Raw genomic sequence first — 11,895 nt, 5'->3', positions numbered from 1 at the left:
TTGCCAAGCATCCAAATTGTGATCGCATCACTCTGGGGAAGCTGCAATGGTCCCAAGCGTGAAAAACGATCGTTAAGTCTCTTTTTCCAGGGATGTTGTAAATTCGAACGGTCAGTAAATGAACTGCTTTAAGTCGAGGACTAGAATTTTAAGAACAAGAGAGAAATCTGAGCATCTGGGTTTAAAGAGAAAAAAAATACAGTTGTTTCAGAAAGCAGAAGACAATGGAGTTTATGGTTTTTGATCATGTTCCAAATGCAGATTCACACACGTGAATCTTGAGAAAATACACCTCAATCTAACATACGAAGTTAAAAAAAATTCTTATTATTAAATTAGCACCACCCTCAGCCTGTTTGCTGAACCCCAGTTTGTAGGATAAGCTTCTGTAGCTCAATTCAGACAACACATCAAGCCATAAATGGTTGATAAATCGAGTTTACAAACAGGTGGATTCATCCATCTCCGCTTAGAACTGATCCCAGCCACTATAACTAAAACACTGTTTATGCCAACTGTTTATTGAACAAACCATGGTTAGTTACAACATCATGTAAAATTGAGTCCATGCATTTAACATTAGGATGGTGTTACTGAGTATAATTCTTCATAGCAATTCCTGGCTCTCTGAGCCTCAGAAGGAAGACCCCTTAATAAACCCAAATAAAGTTATTCTCTTTGGTTTAACAACTTGATCAAAGATATGACATATTTTAAATAAATATATATATAATAAACTGAAGGTACAGCTTGAAAACTTCTAGAAGGAAAGACTCAGATATTTCCTATTTCGATGGATTTTTTTTCTTTTTGTAGCAATTCTTTTTTTTTTCTGAACAAGGGAGAATCCAAAAAGTTGCTGGTTTTTGACACCCCCCCCCCCAAAGAAAGGCAGATTTATGGAAAGACAAGACTTTACATATTAGAGTTGCCATTAATGAGCAAAGGTTATTTTATTCCAATATCTCCAAGCCAGTCTGAATATAAAAATAAACCAAGTGAACAGAAATGTGTGTTTAGTGTCAAACAGGATAACTAGCTGGAAAGAGCAAGTGAAGATCAGAAGTCACAATTCCAGATGCAACAAGAAAAAAACTTTAGAATAAGCAAGAAACACCAGTTAAAAAACCTAAAGAGATGAGTTGAGGAGTATCAATTACAGGGGAGGGGAATTAATGTCTGAATCACAGTGCATCAAACAATATATACAACAACTATTTCTGGAAATTACCACTCTTCTCAAATTGGGAGCCCCAAGCAGTCAAAATAAAGAATATATATCAGTCAAATATAGTGACAACACACAGCCTCTTTGGAGTTTCTTTAATTTGAGGGATGAATACCATGCATAACTTGAATATCATAGCCACATACCTGCTACCTACCCTTCTAAAATATTGCTAATAAGAGATATATCCTGAAGAATGTTCACATCACCAACAGGAGTAATTTAACTCCCATGAATTTCACGGAGGCCTAGCCAAGTCTTGTCTCAGCTGAATGTGAAATATTAAAATTCTGTAGCTTACACAACTGAGAAAGCAGAATGCCAGTAAACTGGAGGTGGGGGTAGATAAATCCTTTTTTTTTACTTCCTTCAAATTATCACTTTCATTTCTAAAGATGTCACAGACTGAGGGGTTTTAACTAATTTAATTTAATTGGGTTTTAGTTTAACTTCAGGGACTGTAATTTAATCATAGTTTTAACTGATTTTAATTTGTACATTATGTATTTTAATTTTCCCTGTAAACCGCCCTGAGTCCTACGGGAATAGGGCGGTATATAAATTTAAATAATAAATAAAATAAATAATAAATTTTTTACCTACTCAACTGCCGTTTCCTTTTGAAAGTAAATAGTGCTTTGACCCAGCCCCCCCACCCCACAAATAAAATAAAATACAGAATTGGCCCAAACCTATGACTGAATGAAACAAGAAATCATTGGGGGGGGGGAAGTTGAAAGGAAGTGACTCACATCTGGATGCCTAACATGTGAATGATCCAACAACGAAAGTCAACCTGGGCGAACTGAGAAATTTCTCCCCTGCCACCTACATTTCAAGGAAAACTTTAAAAAGGTGGGTGGAGAAAGAAAAAAGAACAAGGGAAGGTGGATAAGGCATCAAGAAAAATAGGTAAAAGGTAAAGGTTCCCCCCGCACATGTGTGCTAGTCGTTTCCGACTCTAGGGGCCGGTGCTCGTCTCCGTTTCAAAGCCAAAGAGCCAGTGCTTGTCCGAGGACATCTCCATGGTCAGGTGGCCAGCATGACTGGACACCAAAGGCGCACGGAATGCTGTTACCTTCCCACTGTAGTGGTCCCTATTTTTCTACTTGCATTTTTTACGTGCTTTCGAACTGCTAGGTTGGCAGAAGCTGGGACGAGTAACAGGCGCTCACTCTGCTACGCGGCACTCGGGATTCAACCCGCCAAACTGCCGACCTTCTGATCGACAAGCTCAGCGTCCTAACCCACTGAGCCACCGCGTCCCTACTTCAAGAAAAATAGCAAGCTTTATAGAAAGGTACAGGACTCCACAGCCACTGAAAAGGGTTAAAAATCTCATGAAATGGAAACAAAACGGAGGTGAATAGCTTCCCGGATTCCAGAGGCACTAAAAAGTCATTTTTCCCAGCTCCAACATTTCCTTGACATGTCCAAAACTAAGCGCCACACTTTTATATTAACTTGCACTAACCCACGTAAAACATGGTGACTAGACTCACTCACCAAGCTGTGCGCCGTGACCGGCTGAGTCCTCAAAATACCTTAAACCACAACTTAGCAACTATGTAACATCTCAAACCCTGTTTTTTGTTTGTTTGACTTGGGCATAGCCATGGACTAGATTCCAATGCTGCGCTCCGTTGTGGTTTCTTGAGTCAGTCACAAAGGCCACTTTTCACACCAAGAATGTTTCTAAACTGCCACAGTTGGATTGACACAGGGCATTAAAACCCAAAGCAAACCAACCCATTTGGGCTCAACAAAAGCTGTCTTTAAATAATGGGGCTTATTTCTAAGTAGACATCTAGACTGGAAAGCTCCTTTTAGGTAAACTATCCTGGGTAAATAAATATATAGGATTACAGTCCTCTGCAAACAGTACAAATTTTGCAGGCTTAGTGAAGACGCAATGCATGTTTTGCCATATAGAATTAAGTTATTTTCCCAAAACTTGCTCCTTCCTCTTTTTCTCCTTTTCCTTTCCTTTCCTTCTTTCCTTCCTCTCCTTCCATCTTTCTTTTTCTTTCTTTCCTTTCTTTTTTTTTTCCTATGACCTCCTACAGTATCTGGCCCATGGACGAGTGAGTGGGGTGGTGGCTAAAAATACAATCATTTCAAAGAAAAAAAAACTAGGTGAGGCCCGGATAAAAATCTTGTTCCCAAGATCTGTCATCCACCCGTTCTAGAGCGCCATTAACATCCTAGCTCTGGTGCCTGGGGGGAAGAGTCAAGTCTTCAGCCTTCTGAAGAAACATTTGCACCACTCAGATGACCCCTGAGGACACAGATAAACCTCCAAGTGGCCTCAACGACTCTCTAAAACAGGGGTAGGCAACCTTGGCTCTTTTATGACTCGTGGACTTCAACTCCCAGAATTCCTGAGCCAGCCATGCTGAGGGGAAAGGGAGAGGTTTCCAAGCTGAGCCGTGCTGGCTCAGGAATTCTGGGAGTTGAAGTCCACGAGTCGTAAAAGAGCCAAGGTTGCCTACCCCTGCGCTAGCCATTGTACCAGACTGAGTTCCATATGGAAGTCATCATTTTAAAGGGAGAATGTTGAATTTCATGTGAGCTACAGCTATTTCAGACCCTTTTGATTTAGAACAGGGGTCTTCCAACTTGGCCTTTTCATGACTTGTGGACGTGAACTCCCAGAATTCCTCCGCCAGTGTGCCACCTTGGCTGCTAGCCACCAGAGAGCCAAACTGTGGCACTTTAGGAACTAAGGTTGAAAATCTAGAAGAAAAAAAAGTAAGTGCCAAATAGATCAAACTACCAGAAAGCACCAAAATGACTTTTCCTTGCTAGAGTCATTCTATAGACTTCTGGTCAAGGAACAGGAATCGCCCAATGCTTAGTCCAAAAGCTACCTTGGAAAATTTCTGGAATGTTCTAGAAGGTGAGCAGGTCTATTTCACAGGCGCGAGTTGGCCCCCGCCCCCACCTCCAGCCAACAGCTTGCGAAACAGGCCATCTGGACCTTCTCAAAGATCAGCTTTAGGTTGTGCGCTGCACTTGGCATTAGGTTCCTTCGAAGCAATTAAGCCATTTTGTGCTGCCAGTGCATCAGAGTACAAGGTGAGCCAAAAGGTGGTTATTATCCAGGCAGGCCTTGGCAAATGCTCAGGATTACAGAAATATTATCTGTGAGCTCCAGAAAGCTCAGGATACTTGACAAAAAAAAACACACACAGAAAAGCCAGGTAGTTTGGCAAGCGATCATAGTCCATCGGTAGCTTGTGTGGCAAGCTGAAAGGATGCCAATATGATACCAGGCTCGGGGTGAAGTCACTGTGCAAACACGGTTTATGCATTTGCACCCTGACATCTGATGCAAGCGCGGTACGCAACTTGCAGTATTCTCACAATGACGTGATTTGTGGCTTGCCCTTCCTTCATTTTTCCTGAAAGGCAGAAACCAAGAGTTAAGGAAACCAATGACATCATTCTTCTAATTAATTTTATTCTTCCTTCATGCCACCCACAGGCTAGAGAACAATACAAATGCCTCATTCAGAAGGGGGAAAAAAATGGAACAATGTTTTCCAATGATGTGAACCGTTCCAATACCCATGATAGTGCAACAATATCTGTGCCAATCATATAAACCAGGGGTGGAGGACCACGGCCCTTGTATGACTTGTGGACTTCAACTCTCAGAATTCCTGAGCCAACATGGCTGGCTCAGGAATTCTGGGAGTTGACGTCCACAAACCACGAAAGGGCCATGCTTCCCCATCTCAGCTATAGACCGATGACTTACTCAAACTAGCTAACTTGTGAGCCCCAGATCTGAGCAGGTCTAGACGACATGGTTATGAGTGAAGAATTTTGGCTATTGTAGCTCAGCAAGAGATGGAGTGGCTTGGAGTGGGGCTGCTCACGCGCTACGAAATCTACACATTTAGAGGGCCACCATCAGAGGCCAAAACAGGCGGGCCTCTTGCGGATGCTACCCAGCCTCTTTACCTTCACAAAAATGTTTTGTTTTCGTTTTTTAAGAAACTGAAAGAACACAGGAGCCTACCCGGCTAAGCATTAAGAGAAATTAAAAAAAAAATCTAGTGTTGACAACGGATTCATCCGGACTACACACACTGTGATACAGGTAAAGAACAAGTCCAGAAGCAGAGAGGGGAAAAATCAGTTTGCAAGTGAAGGAAATATTCTGCCTGGGAAAACTTGCTTTTCTTTTCTTGTTATTTTCAGAAGGCTGTTTCGTTTCCAACAGTTGGCCAAAGCTTCATCTGAAAAGCAGAACGACGTCCTGGTTTCTCCAGAAGGGACACCAAGTGGGTTCGGGTTTTGCCCCTGTACTTCAGCGGAAGAGACTTCCAAACTTTTGGGGATAAGCGAAAGGCAGAGAGTGAAGGACTTAGTACATCTTCTTGTACCAGCGGAGGAGAGAGACAGAAGAAAAGACCTCAAATTGGATTAACACAAGAGGAAAATTGGATTATATCGTCCTCTGAGCAAATTCTGCATGGACATCGCCCTTCTGCCCTCACAAACATGGCAGCTGGTCAGCAGGAGGGAAAAAAAAGGACCCAAATCCAGGAATTACAGTCAGGTTAGTGACATTTGAAGGGGAAAAAAAAGTTTTTTGAATCATCCTCTCCTGCTTCTCTTTAAGGGTCAGTCTTCCAGCTGCCAGGTCAGGCTGCTCCAGCAGAGGAAGAGAAGGGAGGCCTACTCTATCCGTCTTAGGATTTGGATTTCGCAATGGCCAAGCCGATCAGGCCCGCCAGACTGGCTGCTCCCAACGCCATGCCACCAACGATCGCCATGCCAACCAAGCCATCTGTGGAGAGAACAACGGGGCATCACCTTTGAGGGTCAGTTAAAAACCGACACACGTTGAAGGGACTTTGGACTGCTGCTTCCGAAGAAGGAAAGGGGGGGGGAGGGCTGGACAAACTCATTGCCATGGCAACCAACTCACCTACCACCTACCCACCCCCACCTCTTCAAAGGAGTAATAGCTACAATGGCTGCCTTCCCGGGGTCAACCAAGATCCCTTGGTCATCAACCCTAGCAGGGTCCTTCCGGGATCACAGCAACCGCTGCACAATCTTCAAACATTAACTGCTGTGGAATGTATGTACGCATGCATGTGTGTACAGCTAGTCAACTTACGACCATAACTAAGCCCAAATTCCTGTTGCTGTGTCAGACATTTGTTAAAGAGAATAACAGAGTTGGAAGGGACCTTGGAGGTCTTCTAGTCCAACCCCCTGCTCAGGCAGGAAACCCCATACCATTTCAGACAAATGGTTGTCCGATCTCTTCTTTAAAACCTCCAGTGTTGGAGCATCCACAACTTCCGAAGGCAGGTGGTTCTCATTTTCAGGAAATTTCTCCATAGCTCTAGGCTGCTTCTTCCCATTTTATGACCTTTCTTGCTTCAGTTAAGTCACAGGTCTGCAACCCGCGGCTCTGGAGCCGCATGCGGCTCTTTCAGCCGTCTCCTGCGGCCCCCAGTCCTCTGCTATGTGTACTCCCCCCCCAAAAAAGTGAGACTAAAAATTTCAACCAATCAATTCAAATATGCAGGGTAGGTGCATATCTTGCCTTGGCTCCACTCTTCAGTCAAACCCTGTTCTGCACATGTGCGCATGTACGCGCATGCGCACACATTTTTTGTGGCTCCCAGTTTTTCCTTTTGTGAGGGAACCGGTTCCGAGTGGCTCTTTCACTGTTTCAGGTTGCTGACCCCTGAGTTAAGTGAATCACTGCAGTTAATTTAGTAGCGCTGTTGTAAGTGAATCTGGCTTTCCCACTCGGCTTATCAGAGGGTCGCAAAAGATGATGATCACATGACCCTGGAACAATGCAACCATCATAAATGCATGCCGGTTGCCAAGTGTCTGAATTCTGATCACATGACCCTGCAACAGTCATAAGGGTGGAAAACAGTCGTGTGCTACTTATTTCAGTGCTGCTGTAATTTCGAACGGTCACTAAACGAAGAGTTGTAAATCAGGGACAACCCGTATTTATGTATGAATGAGCAACAAAAATGATCGGTGGGACTGGAAGCTAAAACATATAAAGAACAGTTGCTGGAATTGGATACGTCTAGTATAATGACGAGGGGTAACATGATAGCAGGGTTCCACTATCTCAGGGGCTGCCACAAAGAAGAGGGAGTCAAGCTATTCTCCAAAGCGCCTGAAGGCAGGACAAGAAGCAAAGGATGGAAACTAATCAAGAAGAGAAGCAACCTAGAACTAAGGTGAAAATTCCTGACAGTGAGAACAATTAACCAGTGGAACAATCTGCCTCCAGAAGTTGTGAATGCTCCAACACTGGAGGTTTTTAAGAAGAGACTGGAGAATGATTTGTGTGAAATGGTACATAGAGTTTCCTGCCTGAGCAGGGGGTTGGACTAGATGACCTCCAAGGTCTATTCTATTCTATTCTATTCTATTCTATTCTATTCTATTCTATTCTATTCTATTCTATTCTATTCTATTCCATTTTATTCCATTCCACACTCTACTCTACTCCATTCCATTCCATTCTAATACTATATAAATAAAACCAGTTTGCTGAGAGAGGACCACCTCCCATTTTTATAGTTCTCTCGATAGAAATAACACTCCTTAATCATCCAGGTTTGTCGCACTTGTTAAAAGCCAAGGTTTCGTGTGCCTGGACAGTTTCAATTCATGACTAGTGCTAGGTTAGTCCATGCTTTGGTCTCCCAACTCCGAAACTGTGTGTTGCTCAATTCTTTACAAAGCAAGGTAACCCAAGAGGTTGACAAGGATAAGCCCAGGTTGGGTAGGGTTACATTAGCCGTTGTCCTTTGGGCTGGGATCCAGTGCAATTGAACCGAGCTAAAAAAAAAAGAAAGGCCTGGCTGCCTCTACCCCACCTCTGCCCCCCTAACCTTTCTGCATGGCTTTCTTGATCAGTTTTTCCATCTCCAAGGCTTGTGTGTTGCTCGGCTCAGTCTTCAACAGGCCCCGGATGTACTTCAGAGCCTTTTCATATTCCTGTCGTGGAGACAAAAAAAGAGCAGCAATCATAAAAGGTAAAGGTTCCCCCGCACATGTGTGCTAGTCGTTTCCAACTCTAGGGGCCGGTGCTCATCTCCGTTTCAAAGCCGAAGAGCCAGCGCTTGTCCGAGGACGTCTCCATGGTCATGTGGCCGGCATGACTACATGCCAAAGGCACACGGAACGCTGTTACCTTCCCACCGCAGCGGTCCCTATTTTTCTACGTGCTTTCGAACTGCTAGGTTGGCAGAAGGCGCTCACTCTGTTACGCGGCACTCGGGATTCGACCCGCCAAACTGCCAACCTTCTGATCAACAAGCTCAGCGTCCTAACCCACTGAGCCACCACGTCCCACAGCAATCATAACCGGGGTTAATCATACCTTGGGGTTTAGCAAACAGGCTGAGGGTGGTGTTAATAATAATAATAATAATGATGATGATGATGATGATTAATAATGATTAGTAATAGTAATAATAGTAATAATAATAATAATAATAATAATAATAATAATAATAATAATAATAATAATAATAATAATAATAATAATAATAATTTCACTTTGTTAGGATTGATGTACATTTTCTCAAGATTCACGTATGTGTATCTGCATTTGGGACATGATCAAAAATCATAAACTCCATTATCTTTTTCTTTGTGAAACAACTGTATTTTTTTTCTCTTTAAACCCAGATGCTCAGATTTCTCCATGGTCTTATAGGAGCTTTTTCTCTTCTTCTCTTAAAATTCTAGATACTTGGTTGTCCTCGACTTACAACAGTTCATTTAATGACCGTTCAAAGTTACAACGGCACTGAAAAAAAAGCAACTTATGACCATTTGGCCGTACTTATGACCGTTGTGGCATCCTCCCGATCACGTGATCAGAATTCAGATGCTTGGCAACCAACTCATATTTATGACGTCTGCAGGCTCACAGAGGGGGGGAATCATTTGATCACCTTTTGTGACTTCTGACATGCAGAGTCAATGGGGGAAGCCAGATTTCAGTTAACGACCCTGGAACCAACTTAAAAACTGTGGCAACGAAGGTCGTAAAATGGAGGGAACCACCCTAGAAATAAGGAGAAATGTGTAAAAATGGGGCAAAACTCACTTTAACAAATGTCTCACTTAGCAGCAGATGTTTGGGGCTCAATCGTGGCCGTAACCCGAGGGCCACCTGTGCCATTAAACGTTAATAGCAATTTGCAAGTCTGGAAAGTGTAATTCTCCTGCCGTTTCCTTAATAGCCCCGGGAAACCAGGGTGGATCCCTTCTGAGCCTTTCTCCACCCATTATGCGGCTGTGGGCAATGCCCTCTCTTATCTGACTGTTTCCTAGGCAGCCTTTCTCTACCTGTCGCTCAAGGCCATTCTCACCTACCATTACAGGTAGAGACAATAGGGCAGAGGTGGTCCCATAAGCAGACAGGTATGAAGATTAAAAGGACAAAAATCAACTTCACCTATGTAATGCCTCCTTAAGTAACACCAGCTGCCTGCAATTAGTGCAGGTTCGAGTCCCACCAGGCTCAAGGTTGACTCAGCCTTCCATCCTTCCGAGGTAGGTAAAATGAGGACCCAGATTGTTGGGGGAAATTAAGCTGACTTTGTAATAATGCCGCTTGGGGTGTGTGTGAAAGCCCTAATAAGCAGGCATATACATAGAATGAAGGCTACTGCTAAGCTTGTAAGCCGCCCTGAGTCTTCGGAGAAGGGCGGGATATAAATGGAATTAAAATAAAATAAAATAAAAATAATGGCTAGAGGCCCATTCCAAGGAAGCTGTCCAATGTTACAGACAGAGAACCCAAAGGCGGTTATTAAACACAACATAATTCTCCACGTTCAGGGACGGGCTACCTAAAAATCAAATACAGGTAGTCCTCAGCTTGCAAGCACAACTGACCCCAGGGGTTCCGTCGCTATGCAAAACAGGCCATTTTACGGCCTTTCTGGCCACAGTTGTTAAGTGAAGTTCTTAAATTAGTGGTAACACGGTTGTTCAGTGAATCTGGCTTCCCCCATCAACTTTGCTTGCCAGAAGGTCCCAAAAGGGGGTAGCAGGATGCCGGGACATTGCATCCGTCATAGGTACAAGTCAGTTGCCAAGCATCTGAATTTTAGTTACATGACCAGGGGCATGCTGCAACGGTCGTTAAGTGTGAAAAACGATGGTAAGTCACTTGTTTTCAGTGCCACTGTGACTTTAAACATTGCTAAATGAATGGTTGTAAGTAGAGGACTACTTCTAGTGGAAACAAACAAGACGACATTGGTCCAATTTGCCACTGCTAGAACAAAATGGAGGACTATCCAGAACAAAATGGAGGAGTATCCAATTTGCCACTTCTAGAACAAAACGGAGGACTATCCAGAACTTGGGCCTAGAAAGACCTCAAGGAACCTGAGGTTCTCCAGATGTTAGCAGCTGGGGAACATTGGGAGCAATAACCCCCAATATATGAGGAAGAGATCATGCTTTTCCATTCTTCCTTTCTGCTGTAGTCAATGAATATGTTGATGTCTGGCATTCCAGATGTTTTTGAGAGGACCATCGCTTACTCACTGGAGGGGGGGGGGGTTCAACAGTGAGACAACATCTTTCAGACGTCCCAAAGGTGCTTTTTCTTTGAAGACATTTCACTTCTCACCCAGGAAGCTTCTTCAGCTGTGACTGGATGGTGGGGAATGGAAGGACCACCATCCAGTCAGAGCTGAAGAAGCTTCTTGGATGAGAAGCGAAATGAACGAATGAACCTTTATTGTCAAAGTACAACCATGTATACATGGAGATTAGCTGAGCCTTCCTTCGTGCTCCCGCACCCCCCCCCAAACTCACAGTGACAACAAACCCTCCATCTTATTACACCATGTGAACTGATCGCACCACACACCAGCCTCGCAAGTCAATTCTGCATAAACTTTATAAAAATTATTTCCCGTTCAAAAGCCTAACAACCCACGGATAAAAGCTGTTTTTCAGCCTGTTGGTGAGGCTGGCTATACTCCTATGTCTCCTACCCGATGGTAGGAGAGTAAAGAGATACCGTCCAGGGTGTGAGTCATCCCTGAGAATCTTCCTCACTCTTCCAAGGCAACGAGCCCTGGCGATGTCATCCAGTGGTGTCAGGGGACAGCCCACAATGTCTTGTGCTGTACTCACCACCCTCTGTAATACTTTCCTATCCGCGGCTGTCAGACCAGCATACCAAACCACAATACCGTATGAGAGGACGCTCTCTATAGTAGACCGATAAAAGAGGGTCATTAGCCATTGTTCTACCCTGTTCTTTCGCAAGACCCTGAGAAAGTGAAACCTCTGTTGGGCCTTTCTAGCCACCTGGGTTGCGTTAACTTTCCAGGTCAGATCTTCGCAGAGGTAGACTCCCAGAAAGTTAAAGGAGGAAACTCTCTCCACACAGTCCTGCCCGATGTAAAGTGGGGCAGGTTCAAAGAAAAACAAGAAAGTCCATTTGCCTCGTGAAAAAGGACCTTTGGGACAACCGTGACCTGGATGACTGAGACTCTCCACAGACAACAACTTCCAGACCATCCCACCATGTTTTTGAGCTGGAGTGGGGTTCAGTTCAATTCACCTCACCCTCCAATCTCAGTAGCTTGTCTGTTGCGCCACACAGAAGCTTGAAAACGGGCCTG

At 43.9% G+C, this 11,895-nt stretch overlaps 1 protein-coding gene across 1 annotated transcript in view; it reads right to left on the bottom strand.

The window, feature by feature from the left end:
• Positions 1–422: 422 nt before the first annotated feature.
• Positions 423–11,895, bottom strand: part of LOC308677574 (mitochondrial fission 1 protein-like) — a 34,377-nt gene continuing 22,904 nt past the window's right edge. Inside the window, exons 4-5 of the mRNA XM_081344109.1 lie at positions 8,125–8,230; positions 423–6,029 (exon numbers count right to left, since the gene is read on the bottom strand). Coding sequence (XP_081200235.1) covers positions 5,932–6,029; positions 8,125–8,230 — 204 coding nt within the window. The 3' untranslated portion in view covers positions 423–5,931. The remainder of the gene's footprint in view (positions 6,030–8,124; positions 8,231–11,895) is intronic.

Source organism: Vipera berus (assembly GCF_964194415.1).
Source record: "Vipera berus genome assembly, chromosome: Z".
Taxonomy (NCBI): domain Eukaryota; kingdom Metazoa; phylum Chordata; class Lepidosauria; order Squamata; family Viperidae; genus Vipera; species Vipera berus.
Note: the sequence above shows the minus strand (reverse complement) of the source record. Positions and strands in the feature narration are given on the sequence as shown.